The sequence below is a fragment of the Cryptotermes secundus genome, unplaced genomic scaffold (genome assembly GCF_002891405.2).
Source record: "Cryptotermes secundus unplaced genomic scaffold, Csec_1.0 scaffold291, whole genome shotgun sequence".
In the NCBI taxonomy this organism is placed as follows: Eukaryota; Metazoa; Arthropoda; class Insecta; order Blattodea; family Kalotermitidae; genus Cryptotermes; species Cryptotermes secundus.
The window spans coordinates 204,744-222,895 of record NW_019731571.1 but is presented as its reverse complement, the minus strand read 5'-3'; the positions used below and the strand labels follow the sequence as shown (position 1 = coordinate 222,895).

Here is an 18,152-nt window from a genome sequence, read left to right as displayed (position 1 = left end):
AACCCAGACAAAATATGAATTATGAGTTCATGATAAGGGTGGTATGAGGTTCTGCAATGGTGTATATTTGCAGGCTTCTTATTTATGGTGAATGTGGTTTGACCTTGATGAAAGCTGTTTTTGACCTATGGAATCCATGTTTAGGACAAGGGTATGAAGTTTATATACAGCTGCTATGTATTGTCATTATGTCAGAATATCCTAATGAAAGGAATACAGCAATGCAGGGCTCTGCTACACAAAATAGAGGCCTTTCAGAGGGTCTGAAGGAACATCCGAACACCTTGAAAAGAGGTGGACTTGTATTGTGACAGACAAGGAGAGATACAAGGTTTATCACCATGGTGTCCATCATGTGAAAAAGATTGAAGTAAATGTTGCAAGGAAAAATGAAGCAAGTATGACTGTGGTAAAGTATTCATTTCTGAGAAGAACATTGAAATAGCCAAAGGACTTCTTTAGTGCACTTTGTTCAGTGCTTCCATTCTGTTCAAGAAATCCAGTGCATAGGACAAACTACACCTCTTGTCTTTCATACATAGTGTTGCCAGAACTTTGGTATAGGATGCTGTTTGGGATGTAGGGGGGGGAGGATAATAAAAATGTTCCCAGCCAAATGTCGCGATAAGATCTTGCGTTGCGGCAGCAGTGTGTAGGCACGCATTGTCAGGAAGCATCACAACACCCCGACTAAGCATGCCACGTCGCTTGTTCTGGATAGCATGACGCAGTTTCTTAAGTGTGTTGCAGTAGACACCTGCATTGATTGTTGAGCCTTGAGGTGAGAATTACACAAGCAGAACTCCTTTCCTGTCCAAAAACACCGTGCACATGACCTTGCAAGTTGATATGGTCTGTTTGAATTTTTTCTTTATTGTCGATGATGTGTGCCTCCATTCCGTGGACTTCTGCTTCAATTCAGGGGTTACATCTGACACCCATGTCTTACCCCCTGTGTCTATGAGGCTCAAGAAGTCATCGCCTTGCTCACTGTTTTGTGTCAGAAAGGTCAACGCACTGGGCTGCTGTTTCATTTTGTGTTTATCTGTAAGCACCTTCGGCACCCAGCGTGAACACAATTTCTGAAAACAAAGTTTATGAGACAGAGTTTCATGAAGAAGTGGCCGTGAAATTTGTGGAAAATGCAGGGGAAGTGATAAAATGGTGAATTGTCTGTTCTCTTGAATCTTCTCTTCCACTGCACGCACCAAATCGTCATTAATCACAGATGGTTGGCTGCTCTGTGGATCATCATGCACATTTTCATGTCTATTAAAATATTTCACCTATCTCCTTACCATTGAATCACACATAGCATGTTCTCCAGATACCTCACAAAGTTGATGATGAATGTCAGCCTGTTTCATGTCTGTTGTATTCAAGAGAAGGATTACAGACTGTATTTCACATGCAGTGGGCTTCTCGAGTTTCTTGGATATTGTAAACACACAAGATGATGCATAAATATGGTTTGATTGTCTGCAAATGGCATCCATGCCTTCCAAAAGGACCAACAAACTCTGCACACGTGAGCACCATACTGACCACAGTGCTGCAGCGGGAATATTTGCACATGGAACTTGTTTTGTGGATATATCTTGTAATTTTCATGGGATATCACTGCTGTATATAGATTAAATTATTTGGGATCATCAGTGTGGGTTTTGACGTAACAGATCAAATTTTTTGCATTTGTCAGATATTGGAGAAAAATGGGAGTACGATGAGACAGTACATCAGCTATTTGTAGACTTCAAGAAAGCCTATGATTCATTTAGGAGGGAAGTATTGTACAATATTCTAATAAGAGTTTGGGATACCCATGAAACTAGTTAGGTTGATTAAAATGTGTTTAAACAAAACTTATAGTAAAGTCCGTGTTGGTAAACATTTCTCTAATAATTTTCCTATCCAGAATGGTCTAAAGTAAGGAGATGCTTTATCACCACTGCTTTTCAACTTTGCTTTACAATGTGCCATTAGGGACGTCCAGGAAAACCAGGTGGGACTGAAATTGAATGGAACACATCAGCTATTGGTCTGTGCTGATGATGTGAATCTCCTGGGTGATAATATAGATACCATAAAGAAAAACACACAAACTTTAATTGACTCAAGTAAGGAGGAAATTAAGAGGAGATTGAAATCAGGTAATGCTTCCTAGCACTCGGTCCAGAACCTGCTGTCTCATCTGTTGTCCAAGAACATAAAAATTAGAATATACATTTTGTCTGTGGTTCTGTATGGGTGTGAAACTTGGTCTCTGACATTAAGGGAGGAACACAGACTGAGAATGTTTGAGAACAGGGTGTTGAGGAGAATATTTGGACCGAAGAGGGATGAAGAAACAGGATGTTGGAGAAAACTGCATAATGAGGAGCTTCGTAACTTGTACTCTTCTCCAGGTATAACTTGAATGATCAAGTCAAGGGGGATGAGATGGGCAGGGAATGTAGCACGAATGGGGGAGATGGAGAGTGAATGGATATTGGTGGGAAAGCCAGAAGGAAAGAGACCACTAGGAAAACCAAGACATAGGTGGATGAACAACATTAAAATGAATCTTAGAGAGACAGAATTGGATGTTATGGACTGAATCAAACTGGCTTAGGATAAGGAGCAGTGGAGGACTCTTGTGAACAGGGTAATGAACCTTTGGATTCTGTAAAATGCTGGGAAGTTCTTGAATGAGCATAATTGGCAGCTTGAAGGGCTCAGCTCCATGAGTGATTTAATTGTGATGACCGGAAACCAATCCATGACCTTGTATATATTAGGCTAGTATACTAAACACTAACCACTGGGCTGCACCAATGAAGTACACACTTTGTTCCAAAGTTGAAGTGAATATTTAGTAGTGGATTTGGGCCACAGGGTGCAGCAAAGGCATATAGCAGTTTTGGAAATTTTTAAACTGCTCTTCACTGGTGTTTGAGATATAGCCAAGACCAGCCTTTATGCAGACCAGTTTATAAAATTGCAGGTAGGCTAGGTTGAAAGCAAGAACGTAAACAAGTGATGGTGGTTGAAATTGTGTTATGCTTGTGGTATGTTATCTGCAAATGTGGATGTTTGCCTTTTTTTGGGTTCTTTGAAAATCAGCACACCATTCCAAACCACATTCTCATGTTCTTCAGATACAGATGAATTTGTATACAAAATTTGGTTATTACTATTTAAGTTTATCATTTTCATCCAAGCATATACAGTTCTTAGCTTAAATACCAGTCACTTCCATTCTCAGGTTATCTGAGCAGTTCCTGCCTCCTGTAATTGTTATAGCATACACAGAGTTTCTGGTCATTTATTGGGTTTGGTGAGAAATATAAGTACGTATTGAAATTATTTATGTCTTCATTTCAATCTCATTTTTCATTATATTGGGAATTAGCTTAATACTTTTCACTTTCAGAATGCTTTGAATGGACGTCAATCCACGCATTTTCAAGAGCACCTCTATTCATGTGATGTATGTAATAAATCATTCAGATATCAAAGTAATCTGAAGGTACATCAACGCATACACATTGGAGAACGTCTGTATTCCTGTGATGTGTGTAATAAATCATTCTCTCAACTGAGTCATCTAGACAGACATCAGCATATACATAGTGGGGTGTATCCTTATTCTTGTGATTCATGCGATAAATCATTCCGAGAACAGAGTAACTTGAAAAAACATCAACGTATACACAGTGGAGAAAATCCATATATATGTGATGTGTGTAATAAATCATTCTGTGAACGGGGTAATCTGAAGAAACACCAGCATGTACATAATGGAGATAACCCATATGCGTGTGATGTATGTAGTAAATCATTCCGGGAACTGAGTAATCTAAAGAAACATCAAGGTCTGCATAGTGGAGAGCGTCCATATTCGTGTGATGTGTGTAGTAAAACATTCAGATCTCTAAGTAATCTGACAACACATCAGTATATACATAGCGGAGAGCGTCCATATTCCTGTGACGTATGTAATAAATCGTTTAGATTTCCAAGTAATTTGACAACGCATCAAAACATACATAGTGGGGTGCGTCTATATCCCTGTGATGTGTGTAATAAATCATTCAATCAAGGGAGTAGTTTGAAGAGACATAAACGCATACACAGTGGAGAACGTCCATATTCCTGTAATGTGTGTAATAAATCATTCAGGCAACAGAGTAATCTAAAAAAACATCAACGCATACATGGTGGGGATTATCCATATTCAGTTGATATGTGTAATGTAATCATTCTAGAGACTGAGACATGTGGAGAGACATCTGTTCATGCATAAAGCTGTAATTGATTCAGTGAGGATGTTCACATTTTGCATTTGCTCATGGGAAGGAAGCAGTCTCTCCTGAAGTGCTGTGTATGTTCTCAAATGTTTTCTGATGTGGACTTCTTTGAAGTGGATATTGTTGCTGATATTCCATCGCAGGAGAACTACCATTTCCATTGCAGAAACCTTATATGAAACGCTGTCAGCATATTCTTCATTTATGAACATGGTAGGGATTGGCTATGACTGCACTGCAATATGACACAGCCACATTAGCCTGTGCAATGGAGAAGCGGGAACTTGATCATGTTACAGCACACTCCTTGTGGGGGATGAAGCGATGTTTCTGCAAAAGACCCAGAATTCATAACTTTTGGAATAAGGAACTACCTAAGCAGTGGAAGGAGTCTATTATTGTACAAATTTACAAAAAGGGCGATGAAACTGACTGTAGTAATTATTGAGGCATACTTCTCTCAAGGTTAAGTCCATATGTATAATAAATTATTGGGGATCATTAGTGTGTTTCAACATAGTTCGGTATTCTTCAGATACTGGAGAAAAAAATGAGGGTACAGTGATGCAATATATTAGCTATTCACAGACTTCAGTAAATCACGTTTCAGTTAGAAGGGTAGTACTATACAAGTTCAAGTATTTGCAAATGACAATAACAGATCAAAATGTTATTCAGGGGGAAATTAAGAGAAGATTGAATTCAGGTCGGAACCTTTCGTCTTCTTGTCTACTGTCGAAAAATGTAAAAATTAGAATACACAATTCTGTATTTAAACATCCTGTTGCAAACCATATTAAATGTCTATGTATATCACAGTCCATCAATAATGCAAGAAATTGTTCCCTTTTCTTCCACTTCACGCTTTGAACACAACATGTTTTGGCCCTAGATAGCCATCTTAAGGTGTAGGTGCTACACTGCATTAATATGCACCAAAATCACATGCTGTAGTCAACTTCATATAATGAAATAAAATTATTAAAATTTTCATTACTTTTGTGAAGTTGTATTCCACCTTGACTTGTTTAGAACTATATATTTTTCTTCAAGTGTTCTGTTGCAGCAGCTTGTTTTTTTATGTTCATTAGCCTGTTCTGTTACGTCTGCAGGGCAGGTGGAGGACTCTTGTGAACATGGTAATAAACCTTGAGGTTGCATAAAATTTTTGGAAATTCTTCAGCAGCTGAGCGACTGGCGGATTATCAAGAGGGACTCAATTCCATGGAGTTAGTTGGTTAGTTCACTGATCTCATATTTTCACCTTGCGAAAGTCGAGGTAATTTGGCCGTGTTCTGAATATATATCTGAATTAATCCCGACACTGACTGGTATTGGAAATTATTGAAACTTGAAAATGGTATTAAAGGTGCAACAATATGCATTTCTTGCGCAGATAACTTGTAAAGAATTCGCCAATTAATAAACAATTTATCCAAGAACAGAAGGTGGTGACTGGAGCGGAGGGATCATTTGCAATGCGCAGTTTGTGGTTACCTAAGTTACTGCTGTTGCATGAATGTGGGTATATAGCAACCGACCCTCCATCATTTACATTTTTTAATGATAAGGACCTTATCATTGCTGCAATAGAGGCCATTTTCGCCTACCATACAGGCATTCATTGTTTAAGTTGTATAGCATTGTACTGCACTTCCAAATTCATATTAAGAATGTTTGAACCAACAGCATTGTAAGAACAAACTGGGAAGCTGTTGTAAATGTAATTTCACCAATATATAATGAATATCTGCATGTAGAGTAGAACAAATTGAAGTTTGTTGCATTAGATTCGACACTTTGACAGAAATAACAAAAAAGTCATACCTGTGTTAGTGCCCCGTTTCTTACCATAAGTGGGTGTGCAAGTTAAAGTGCTAGAATTTAAGTTTGTCACAGGGGAAGCAGGAAATACCCTTAATATAAAATATTTTAGTTGGCATGCAGACCCCTAACCACCTGCATATATATTTTTTTAATCGTGTATTTGCCATTTAAGTATACTCCAATCTGAGGCAAAGTTTTTATGTTAATATTCATTACGACGCATTGCACCGATAAGGATCCATATCAGTATTTTCAATAACTATACGTATTCCTGCCTCATGGTCATGTATAACTGAAACATGTTGCAGTAATAAAGATCTAAGGGTAGTAACTGAAATAGTGTTGTGCTGACGGTAGCACAGTTTTTCCATATTATATATTGCATAGAAGTTAGTTTAATTATCAAGAAGTTTCTTGAAGGGCTGTGCAGAGTATATTTAAAGTTCTTTCCCAGGCAGCTCAATTTAGTGCAACAGAGATAGTTCGTGAACTCAAAAGGAGAACCGTTTTATTCTACAGGGAGCTGAATTGTAGTTACAGAATTTTGAGGACACTGGAGATATTAATTCCAAAACTTTTATTTAAGAAGTAGACGCTTTTATGAAATGTGTATAATCTTTTTTTTACTGCTAGTGGGGTGGGACTAAGTCCCTTGTACTGCAGCCACTTCTGGCCTATTGTACCAGCCCCAGATGATAGGTGAGGGTGATTGTGGAGCAATTGGTGGAATGAAGATTGGCAGGGGAAACCGAAATACTCGGAGAAAATCTGCCCCAGTGCCACTTTGTCCACCACAAATCCCACTTGACCAGACCCGGGATCAAACCCAGGATGCCGCAGTGGAACGTGTACATCTTACATACTGCTCTAGGAAGAAAGTTTTTCAGCGACAGGGATAAATGGTGAATTTACTTGGGCCGAAGTCGAAGAAACTAAAGAAATGATCATTGCAATTAGTGAACAGGCAATGATAGATATTGGTGGACTTCTTGATAAAGCAATATTTGCAGAGCGATTTATGTATGACTGTGACACAAGGAAACGCTGGGAGGAGAAAAGGACCACATCTGAAGAAAAATGGGTTGAACTTTTTGACAATTATGATTCTTAACTTCATGAAAGTTACGGAATTATCGTGCTTACCTTGAAAATCAGCTGCTGTTGAATGACTTCACAATTACAAACAACATATGGTCCCTGGACCATAGTTGAATGTTGGAAAGTACCATTGAAACCTTGATATTTTGCAGATTTAATACTGAACATGTCCAGAATTTTATGAAAAATTAGAAGCAATCATGTATTTCTACAGAAAGTAGTTTATAGTGAAAAATATCGTTCTCCCACCAACCAAATATAATAAGAGGAGCAGAAAACACTGTTTCCACCATTCCTCCATTATTGCCTGACATGTTAAGCAGCTGTTGCCTTGTGATGGCACAGCTATTGGTGGCGCAGGAGCGTGTTTATTGGTTTTCGTGGATAGGTGTTTACCAGCTGTTGTCTAGCAATGGATGCCTTTTCTGGGTATATTCCGGCTTTGAGCTGTCATGTGACAATATTAAAATCAAATCTCAGATTCAGTTTATAAAAATTCTGCTGTATATACGTACTTCTTTTTTTAAGAACAGAATAATATTTTAATGAAAATACTTAAAAAAAGTTTTAGAAGGAATTTTATTAAATGCTTTAAATATAATGGGAAAATAAAAACTTTATACCTTGTTTTTGGACCTCCCTAGTTCAGGTAAAGTATCAGCCCCTTTAGTTGTTTTATGAAGTGCTTGTCATTCAATTCTGCATTTAGAAGCAAAATACTATCATTAAAAACATCATGTTTCATGCCAATTGAGACTTGGAACTGCATGCCAGACTGTCCCAGAAAATGTATTTTTAGGATTGCACCCTTGAATAAAATATTGTAATGTGTTTGGCTTACTGAGACGCCGTTCAGATCGATAATTAACAACCTACAAGTCGTAACTACAATTACTTATTTACACAATTTACCCGCACTATACACTAATCTTCTCGGTCTATGCTGTAGTTTTCACATATTTTTTAACACAGGAACTATAAGTCTCGCTGAATTACACACTCCCAATCTCACTGCGCTATAGCACACATAAAGTCTTCACTGCTCACTTCTCAGCAGTCACTACTATCACATATTACACATACAATCTTCTAATCACACTGTACATCCTCACAGGCAGACCCCTTGTATTATTCTGTACTCGCATGCTTCTCTCGCAACTACCTATGCGAGCTCACTCCAAGAACTGCTTCCAGCTGGTTTCTTAGGAATTCCAGTTTCTCCTAAAAACCATCAATCGGATAGGTGGAAAACACAGCTTGCCCTGTTACATAATCGCCGTGTTTACAGAGGCTTTGCTTGGCTTGGCACAGCACGGAGCAAACGCTGCTATCCTTATTGTTATGTAATAGCTGTGTTTAGAGATTTCTGTGGCTCAAAGATCCCTGCATGGCATAAATATGCCACAGTATTCTTGGTCTGTCTCTACAGTTATGGGTCTTACAGGTAGAGGCTGGTAGGGATACAGAATTATCAGGCCCATGTCAGAACTTATAAATTAGATTTATTCCGAAAAAATTGTTATAATAAACAAGTTACAATCGAATATGAATGTAAAATATCTGCACTAAGAAAAATAAATGGCTCTCTCCCTCTCTCTCCCCCACACACACATACATACAGACAAAGAGCAAGTCTGTGAGCCAAAGTCCTTTTCATGAATTTTCACTTGGGTTGGAATTTCCATTCTGAAACATGAATTTCATTTTTTAATAAAACTACATACACCCTAAAATAAATGTTTTTAAAATAATGACATGGCACTAATAAAAGAATAAACAGTATTATCAATAACAAAAGACAGGTGATGTCAAGATCTTCCAGTCTCTTTGGTGCTCCTCTACAAGTTTACAATACATATACAATTATTGCAGTTCCTCCTTAGCACTGAAGGAATTGGTATGTGGTTGTTAATGGCAATGGACCAGCTTCTTTGTGAGAACTGGAGTTCTCCTGTACAATCTGCTGCACAGTTACTTCAGCTGGATATTGCTAGTTAGTATGTATCAGACATTAGCATCCTCTTATTTTGAACTGCATGCCTCTCGAATCTTCATGCGATACTTTTATTTGAAATGTAAGACATTTTACAGTTAATATAACTAATAAACAGATTTCACTTTTAAAAATACTTAATGCAATTCTTTAGCTGAGGATGTGTGTGAAATCTTAACTGAATACATGAGAAACTAAGAAAGAGATAAGCACAATGCTAAACTCTAAATGTTACCTGTTGAAAAATAAACCTCTCTCTCTAGACTGCTGAATGTCCAGAACCCCATACCAATATGACCTATTTAACAGGTGTATAGTTTATGACATCAAGCCAACCTTCTCTATTCAACAAAGCCACTTCAGTAAATTTTAATCAAAAATATGCAACTGTATTTCATGTGTTGCTACACCGACGAAAAATATTTTTTGGCCATCTGCTTGGTTTTCTTATTTTTTTTAAGTTTCTTTATGCACTGCAAAAAAAAAAAATGATTTGGACACAATATGTCATTTGCGATATTAAAAATTAGTTATTATCAGTATATGTAGTTTACTAACAAAGAGAGATAACTGCCTCACGGGCCTCACATAGACAGCAGACATCATCGTGAGACATATGCTCCAGCTTTACGTGAACTGTTACTTTTCTGGCGTTTCGATGAGTGTCCTCTTCCAGAAACACTGCTGAGACTAGTATGTGCTGAGGCATCACTTGTGTTGTTTTGGTGTAGCGGGTAAGTACCACGAGGGGCTTGGTGAGAAGCTGAAATAAATGGCCAAATGTCATCAAACTAGCAGTTATTTGAGCTAAACTAAATCTGAGATCTCGACAATCTGCCAACAAGACTTACAGGCTGAGTTTAAAAAATTCACATTATGGTAGTAAAAAGTAAAAAAGTAAAGGTATCCCTGTAACAGGCCGTGGAGGCCCATAGGGTTGTGAGATGTTGAGGTTCCCACATTTTCAAGACTATGGGCTCATAGATGATGGTAAGTTGTCAGCCTTATGTGCTGGCCGCCCTTTACCCCCAAGAATATGCCTGGTACTCAATACTGTTAGAGGCTGAGTTGACCCCAGGGCGATAGTGCGGCTGGAAGGATTAGGTAAATTGAAAAAATCCACCTTGTTGGGATTCCATCCCATGACCTTTTGGCTTGTAGCACTGTGCCTCAACCAACTATGCTACCACGTGCCCCCACGTTATGGCAGTAGGCATATGTAAGTCAACTTTCCTTTGCAAACTGCATTTCTAGAGATTATAGTGTGAAAGCTCCAGGAAAATGCACACTGTCAAGGGTTGACTGGGTCTTGCTGAGCTACATGGCTGCAATGAGTCAAACTGTATTAACTTGAAAGTAAAATATATCATTTAATACACACAGTCACATATTCATCAATATTACTTCTTATAACAATGTCGCTGTGAATATTTGTTTTCTGTTTCTATTTGCCTTGCAATTAACCTCCATAATATGTACATCCTACCTTCCTTCCTCATTACATCCATTTTTCTAAAGCACCATTTCCCTACTTGGGGTCAAAAAGCCCAAGTGAGACATGGGCTTTGTTAAGTATTCATGGCTGATATAAAAATAACTTACAAATGTTTCACTGGCATGCTATAATGCTATTGACACTTGTAGCTGAATATCAAAAAGGCACAAGATTTGCACTCTGAAACCTGAGAACTGGTCTCTGGTAACAGTTTATCATAAGTTGCTCATACAGGGAATTGTTTGGGTGGCTATAATAGTTCACCCCCGCTGATGTGATGGAAGTGGAGTACTAGCTGACAGCACTGAATGGCTGTTAAAGTAAATGATCAGGCGTAATAATACTTAACCACCCTTTTCCAGTAATTACAACAGACCTATTAGTAAGAAAGGCCAATACTTTCAGATTACAACATTGTCTGGACTAGCGCATTGTGTTCACTCCCATCTGTTTCAACTTAACTGTTCAGCCAGAAAATATGTTACACAACCACCACCAATTATTATTATTATTATTATTATTATTATTATTATTATTGTTGTTGTTGTTGCTGTTTACACAGCGTGAGGCTGCTACATCTGCCATAACTACGGCAAAATCATATACGGATGTTGTGTGTGAAGTTAATGGTAAACCTAGTGTCACCAAGGTATGAATTCACTACCTGAGCCGTCTGTTGTGACAGGTGAAAACCCTTCCGGTGGTGATGTTGTAATGGTAGTTAAGAAGAAGCAGGTGGCCCCGTCTCCCGTAAACACTGTTGCCAATACCACCAAGAAACCCAGGGTTGCCATGATCAGAGTGAGAAGCTCTTCTTCTCTCTCTGTTGTGCAGAAGAGGGGCCATATGAAGTCCCTTTTTGTCTCTCAGTTTCCCCCAGATGTAACATCATCTGATGTTGAAACATCTCTAAAGGACCAACTGCAGCTTGTTTCCCTTGCACCAGGTTAAAAACTAAACATGATCGGTATGCATCATTTCATGTCTCTGTTGCAGAGGATGATTTTCATCTTATTAATAATACCAGATGAAGCTGTAGAAAGGGAAGTCACCGCCTGGTTCCGACAGCAGCCCAAAGAATTTTATGCTGCGGGTTTTCAGGGGCTTATGAAACGATGGGACAAGTGCCTCAATGTACAGGGAGATTATGTTGGGAAACAAAAGCATTTTTCAAATCAGTACTCTTATTTAAGTTCTATATCCATTTGTAACTTACTTATTGACTTACACTCGTAGAAGGAAAAGAATTATTTCTACAGATGTTCTAAAAAAAGAAATCCGACTGCCTTTACCAAAAATTGTCTTTCCATCATAAGCTAGTTAAGGCTACTATTAAGTCTGACAGACTTAGATGGTTGAAATCTGTGGACGGAAATTTAAAGTCGCAACCCAAGCAATTCTGAAAATATGTGGCCTCCATTAGGAAAAGAAGTTCTACTTCCATCCAGCTTGAGGTTGATGGTAAGCAATTAATCAAACTTAACGATACTGCTGAGGAATTTTCAAAGCATTTTCAATAAGTATACCACAATCCTTGTCCTACTGTCTTCCCCAAACTTTTGTCATCTTTTGAATTCTTACCTTTAGCATCTGTTTCTGATTCGGATGTTATCAATGCCATTAAGCACCTGAGACCACCTAAGTCTTAGAGTTGACGGTATCCCTGGATTCATTATTAAGGGTTTTACTGATATATTTGTACCTATTCTTAAACATTTCTTTAATCAAAGATCTCAGCATTACTTTCCCACCCTATGGAAGCAAGCAGCAATTGTTCCTGTTCTCAAAAAAGGGAAATGCACCTCTGTTAGCAACTATGGGCCTATATCTCTACTGAGTAATTTTTCTAAAATATCTGAATTTACTGTTCATGACCATGTTTCCATTATCTAAAATCTAAAATTAGCCCTTATCAGCACGGCTTTTCAAAAACTAAATCCACAAGCACCAACTTGGTAACTTACATTGATTTTATTTCCCCTATAGTCGGCTCTCAGAGACAAGCTGATGCCATTTATTTTGATCTGAGCAATGCATTTTACCTCGTCTCACATTCTATTCTTCTTCACAAGCTTAGTGCTATTGGGCTTTCTGGTGACTATGTAAACTGGTTTCGCAGTTACCTATCGAGCCAGAACTCTCACATTTGTGTTTCTGATGTTCTTTCCCCGCCTTTTGAAGTTCTCTCTGGTGTTCCTAAGGGATCTGTCTTGGGACCCCTTCTCTTCAATGTGTTTATTAATGACATATGCGACACAGTTGCCCACTTTAATTGTCTTCCATTTGCTGATGGTATCAAAATTTACCAAGCCATTAATTCTCCTCAGGACTGCTATCTACTTCAGTCTGACATTAACTCTGTACAAGGTTGGTGCAGTTTTAACTGTATGAAACTTAACATCGGTAAAACTAAAGTTATATACTTCTCCAGGAAAACCTACGTACTGATCTACAATTATAAAATTTTTCAATCGTCAATAGCCTGGACCAATTCTATAAAAGACCTGGGAGTGTTTATTGATGCTAAACTGTATCTCCATGACCACGTCAATTACATTTTCTCTCGCTGTGTTAAACTGTTGGGTCTAGTTCATAACATTACTTTCAATTTCTCATCTCTAGACTGTATGCTCAGATTGTACATTGCATTAGTTAGATCTAAGCTTTAATACGCATCCGTAGTCTGGCATTCGATTATGTCAACTGATGCCAATAAGCTGGAAAGCATCCAGCAGAGGTTTACGGCCCTATGTTTTTTTTTTTTGTTTCTATCCTCAAGTCCATTACAGTTATTCTCTTGCTCTTGAGGAGTTAAAATTGCATACTTTACGTACTAGGAGACATCGCCTTGATGCTCTCTTTCTTACTCAAGTTTACTTTGGCTTGAAATTCTGCCCTTCTGTTCTGGAAATTGTTGGTCTCTGAGTTACTGCTCGGTACATCAGAGACTTTGCTCTGCTCAATGTTTGCTCCTCATGTAAGAATTGTCCCTCTGCTAGATGTGCAGCAGCTGCTAATGTTGTTTGCAGGGATGTTGACGTCTTCAGAACCAGGAAAGTTCTCCACAAACGATTTTTAAATATTGTATAATAGTTACTATTATTATTTTTATGAATATAAAAACACTGAATCAATACACAGATAATTATTAAGACATTTGTAATACAGTTGGATGACTCAACTGATGTTACAAATTTGCCAGTACTTATTATTTATGTACATTCTATTTTTTCTGTTATTACGCTGAGTGAGGGAGTTTATGCTGAGTAAAAACATGCCCCACTGAATGACAGGAAAAGAAATTTTCCAAGTGAAGAAGTTTGTGATAAAGTGGTTTGGACTCATTTAACTGTGTCAGTGTCACCATGTCAAGCTCAGTCATGCCACTGACACCTGCTAAAATGGACTTTCTTAATATTACAAACAAACAGATGCTCCAACATCAGCAATAGTATCCCAAATATATATTCAAATCATGGAACACAAACAAATATACCCAATATTAATAAAACACCCATGGGAGCCATCTGCACTGAATTAAGTGCTAGCCAATTAGCGCAGACCATGGCAGCTCCAATGACCATAACCTGACATTACCTAACAACCTGCATTAGAAATTCGGCCCTTTTTAGGGTCCACAACACCTCATCAGTTACTGCACACACTGCCTGCCTGCTTGTCTGTGTACTCTGTTAACAATAAATATTTGTTGTAGAAATTTATGTGGGTGACTCTCTGTGCTACCAGATCCGACTTCTCACACTGGTGGACCTGACAGTGTTACAATTCCACATCATATCTAGGATCTCTCTTGCCAGCTGGCAGCACTCGGTGCATTCCAGCTCCAGGACTGCCACCCTCACAAGAGCGTTAGTCAGCTCTGTCATTTTCTGGGAATGCTAAACTTCTACAGGCGATCTCTGCCGTGTGGCAGCCACCCATGCACCCCTTAACGGCACTCTCTCCAGCCCGAGAGTCAAGGGCTCTTACCCCATCACCTGGATGCTGCAACTCCACAAGGCCTTCAAAGAATGCAAGCCAAGTTTGTCACACACACTGCTCTACTGGCAGACCCCAATCCATCCGTGCCACTTGCACCAGTTACAGACGCCTCCACGTCTGCCATGAGTACTGTGCTGCAGCAGTGCATCCAGAATGCTTGGCACCCCACTCACCTTCTTCTCCAAGAAACTCAGAAATACGGTGCATACAGCAGTGAGCTGCTGGCCATCTACAAGGCCGTAAACATTTCCAACACATGCTAGAAGCTTCAACCTATCAAAATGTCCATTGCACATTCATTCAGTTATATCAAAATTTGATGATTGTTCCACAAATCTGCTGTTCACATCCAGAACACTCATACTTTCACAAACCTCTTGTACAACTACAAAATAGAATAGAGCATCACATTACTCACACGAAAGTACAACACCTCTAATAGTGAAACTCAGGCCTGTGATGCCATCTGCCAACAGAATATGAACAGCAACAGAAATTTATCGTCTAACCTCATGTGTACACAAATATGGCTCATACCACATACTATTAATATACAAATAACTATTGAAGGCAAAGTTATAGAAACATAAGAAACATGCTGAATGTCAGAGTTCTAAAAACACTCTGCAGTCAACACAGGCCAGTGTTTCTCTATTTCCGATGGTATCAATTACAACCCTACCTAGAGTTGCAGATAATCTTCTATGCTTGACAAATCCCCGTTGTGTGGAATGGCCCCTATGAGGCACTAGTGGTGGGAATGGAAGTGGTGCAACTGATGAAGGTCTCACAGAAGATGCGAATCTATCATAGCGGTTTGAACCTCGACTGCTTTCAGAATCCTAGAAACATCAAACAAGTCAATTTATTATCACAGACTGTTATTTAAGCCCTTGCAGAGTTGAAGGCACAAGCATCCTGGAGGATAGACGACATGGTAAACTGCTCAGCTGAAGGGTCTATTGCCATCTGACCAATATCAGAGAACAAAATCTTTATTATATAAGACCTTAGTATACTCCTTGTTAAAGGAATTACTGCTTGTCAGTTATTTACAAAATCTCCCCTTAGTCTCCTCACTCCATCTTCAGCTAAGCTGTATAGTCCTCCAAGCTTTGCTGGTTATCAAAAAGCTAACAGATTTACTGAGCAATATTCCACTGGAAGTAAATCAAAAGCCCAGTTATTGTTTTAACCCTTCCCTATCTTCTGGCTTCTGACATAATTTTCCCATCTCTTCCAGTAGTCTGATATAGGAAATGATAGCAGGCATTTTATATTTTTCCATAGTAGAGTGCTTTTCCTTTTACTTTCTTATTTACATAGCAAATATGACAGAGTAACTAGTATCAAGATTTTGAAGGCTTTACACATTTTCAGCACCCATGAATATGAAAATATAATATGAGAAGGTACTGTCATGTTCAAACAATTCATCTTCTGACTTTGACAGATTTACGTTTTCAGCCCTTCAAATGTGCCCCAAAAGACAAGACCACTTTCTAGAAACTGCTGTAATAATCTTAATTAAATTTCAGTTTTCTTTGGAAAAGACAAGTACGTGTTCTAGAGTCCCAAATATAAAATGTCAGTTCTGTTAAAAATGGCTTTACTGGTGAGACAGATTTCACTGCTGTTTTGCACTCAGCAACCAACAATGGTCTACTCAGCAACAATTCCCTACCAAGGAGATGTAGTCAAGATCAGTCATATGTGAGAAAGAATGTGCAATGTCAGTGCACTGGTTTTTAATTCATGCAGAAATTAATTTGCAGCTGGTACTCACACAGTTGTTACTGTACTCTACTGCCACCGTTACCGTTTACTATATCAGTAATCCTGATTATTTTTCCATCCAGCTGTTTGAAATGTTACTTGGATTTTAGTTCCTGTACACCTACCCAGGGTAGCATTGTTAGTTGAGGCACTATGCTACAAGCCAGAAGGTCACAGGTTCAAGTCCTGATGAGGTCATTGGATTTTTTCAATTGACCTAATCCTTCCAGCCGCACTATGGCCCCGGGGTTGACTCAGCCTCTAACAGAAATGAGTACCAGGAATATTCTTGCGGGTAAAGGGTGGCAGGCGCATAGGGCTGACAACCTTGCCACCATCTATGAGCCAACTGTCTAGAAAATGTGGGAACCTCAACATCTCACAACCCTATGGGCCTCCACGGCCTGTTATAGGGATATCTTTACTTTTACATTATATTACATTTAAGTGTGGAAAATTCAACATGTAAACTTCATTACAGAACTGGTTTCATCTTCAGTATCTGGGATCTCTTGATGATTAGTGAGTATTTAGGGCAAACTAATTATGGACCAGTAAGCAAAAACTGTATATGGTCGCTAACACGTGATGATACATAGGAAACAGGACATTCATAGACTCTTGAAGATACATTAAATTACTTCAAATAATAACAAGAGGTTCTGGGAAGAATTAATCACCTACTTTCCTTTCACTGAAATTTGCGATCTGATACAATATGCAGAAAGAACACTTTATTATGTATGCATAATGAAGCACACTGTTGAGATGGTCTCAAATGGCATGATATACACAAGTGAAGCCAACACCACATGCTGCTATAGGGAACAATGCACACGCAAGGGGCAAAATTACAGATTGCAGATGTAACACTACAATGGGTTTATGAACAGAAAAACAGGCTGCTGCAATAAAACATCTGAAGTAAAGGATACAGATCAAAACTAGTGGATGACACGCCTTGTGAGGTATAAGAATTTTAAAAATATAAAATTATTTTAATAGATTTTATTGATTTAAATTTAATGAACTACAGCATGTGATATTTTAACACATACCAACTGACTACGAGTATGATGTTTTAAATCACGAAGCGTGCAGTCGCATACTCAACGAATGGACAATATTAGTGCAGTGTAGTTTTAGCATAATAAGACACCTGAAGATGGCCATTTAGGGCTGAAACATGTTGTGCTGAAAGTGAAAGTGTAAGAAAGAAGGAACAATTTGTTGCCCTGTTGACAGACTGTGTAGTACAATAAACAGTATTAGAAGGGTTACCAACCTAGAACTAACCCAGTACAGGATGAGAATGGTGACATGCTTGCAGATTCCCACAACATTTTCAATAGGTGAAATAATTACTTCTCTCACCTACTGAATGTGCACGGGCCTGTGATTTGGCACATAGAAATACATACATCTAGGCAATGAATAACTGAGCCTACATTTTCTGAGGTGGAAACTGCTATTGCAAAGCTGAAAAAGTATAAATTACCAGTGAAAATGTATAAGTCACCAGTTAGTGACCAAATTCTGGCACAACTGACTCATGCAGAGGTGAAACATTAAGATTTGAGATCAATAAACTATTAATTCTATTTGGAGTAAGGAAAAATTTCGTGAGTAGTGGAAGGAATCTATTACTGTACCGGTTTACAAGGTAAGGTAA

The 18,152-nt window shown here is 38.5% G+C and overlaps 2 protein-coding genes across 12 annotated transcripts in view; one reads left to right on the top strand and one right to left on the bottom strand.

Moving 5' to 3' along the window:
• Positions 1-18,152, top strand: part of LOC111867110 (zinc finger protein 525-like) — a 43,194-nt gene that overhangs the window by 10,139 nt on the left and 14,903 nt on the right. For 6 of the 9 annotated variants that reach the window (XM_023856634.2, XM_023856636.2, XM_023856632.2 and 3 more), the window contains one exon: positions 3,413-4,743. The exons of 1 other annotated variant lie outside the window; for it this stretch is intronic. In XM_023856634.2, coding sequence (XP_023712402.1) covers positions 3,413-4,285 — 873 coding nt within the window. In that variant the 3' untranslated portion in view covers positions 4,286-4,743. Of the gene's footprint in view, positions 1-3,412; positions 4,744-5,401; positions 5,440-11,698; positions 11,798-18,152 lie in introns of those variants that run through there. 2 more of the 9 variants (XR_004513301.1, XR_004513300.1) reach the window with 2 other exon arrangements.
• LOC111867109 (non-canonical poly(A) RNA polymerase protein Trf4-1) overlaps positions 8,629-18,152 on the bottom strand; it is a 34,528-nt gene continuing 25,004 nt past the window's right edge. For 2 of the 3 annotated variants that reach the window (XM_023856628.2, XM_023856631.2), the window contains 2 exons: positions 15,387-15,546; positions 9,575-9,970 (listed from right to left, as the gene is read on the bottom strand). In XM_023856628.2, the coding sequence (XP_023712396.1) occupies positions 9,810-9,970; positions 15,387-15,546 (321 nt within the window). In that variant the 3' untranslated portion in view covers positions 9,575-9,809. Of the gene's footprint in view, positions 8,901-9,574; positions 9,971-15,386; positions 15,547-18,152 lie in introns of those variants that run through there. The other variant, XM_023856629.2, reaches the window with a different exon arrangement.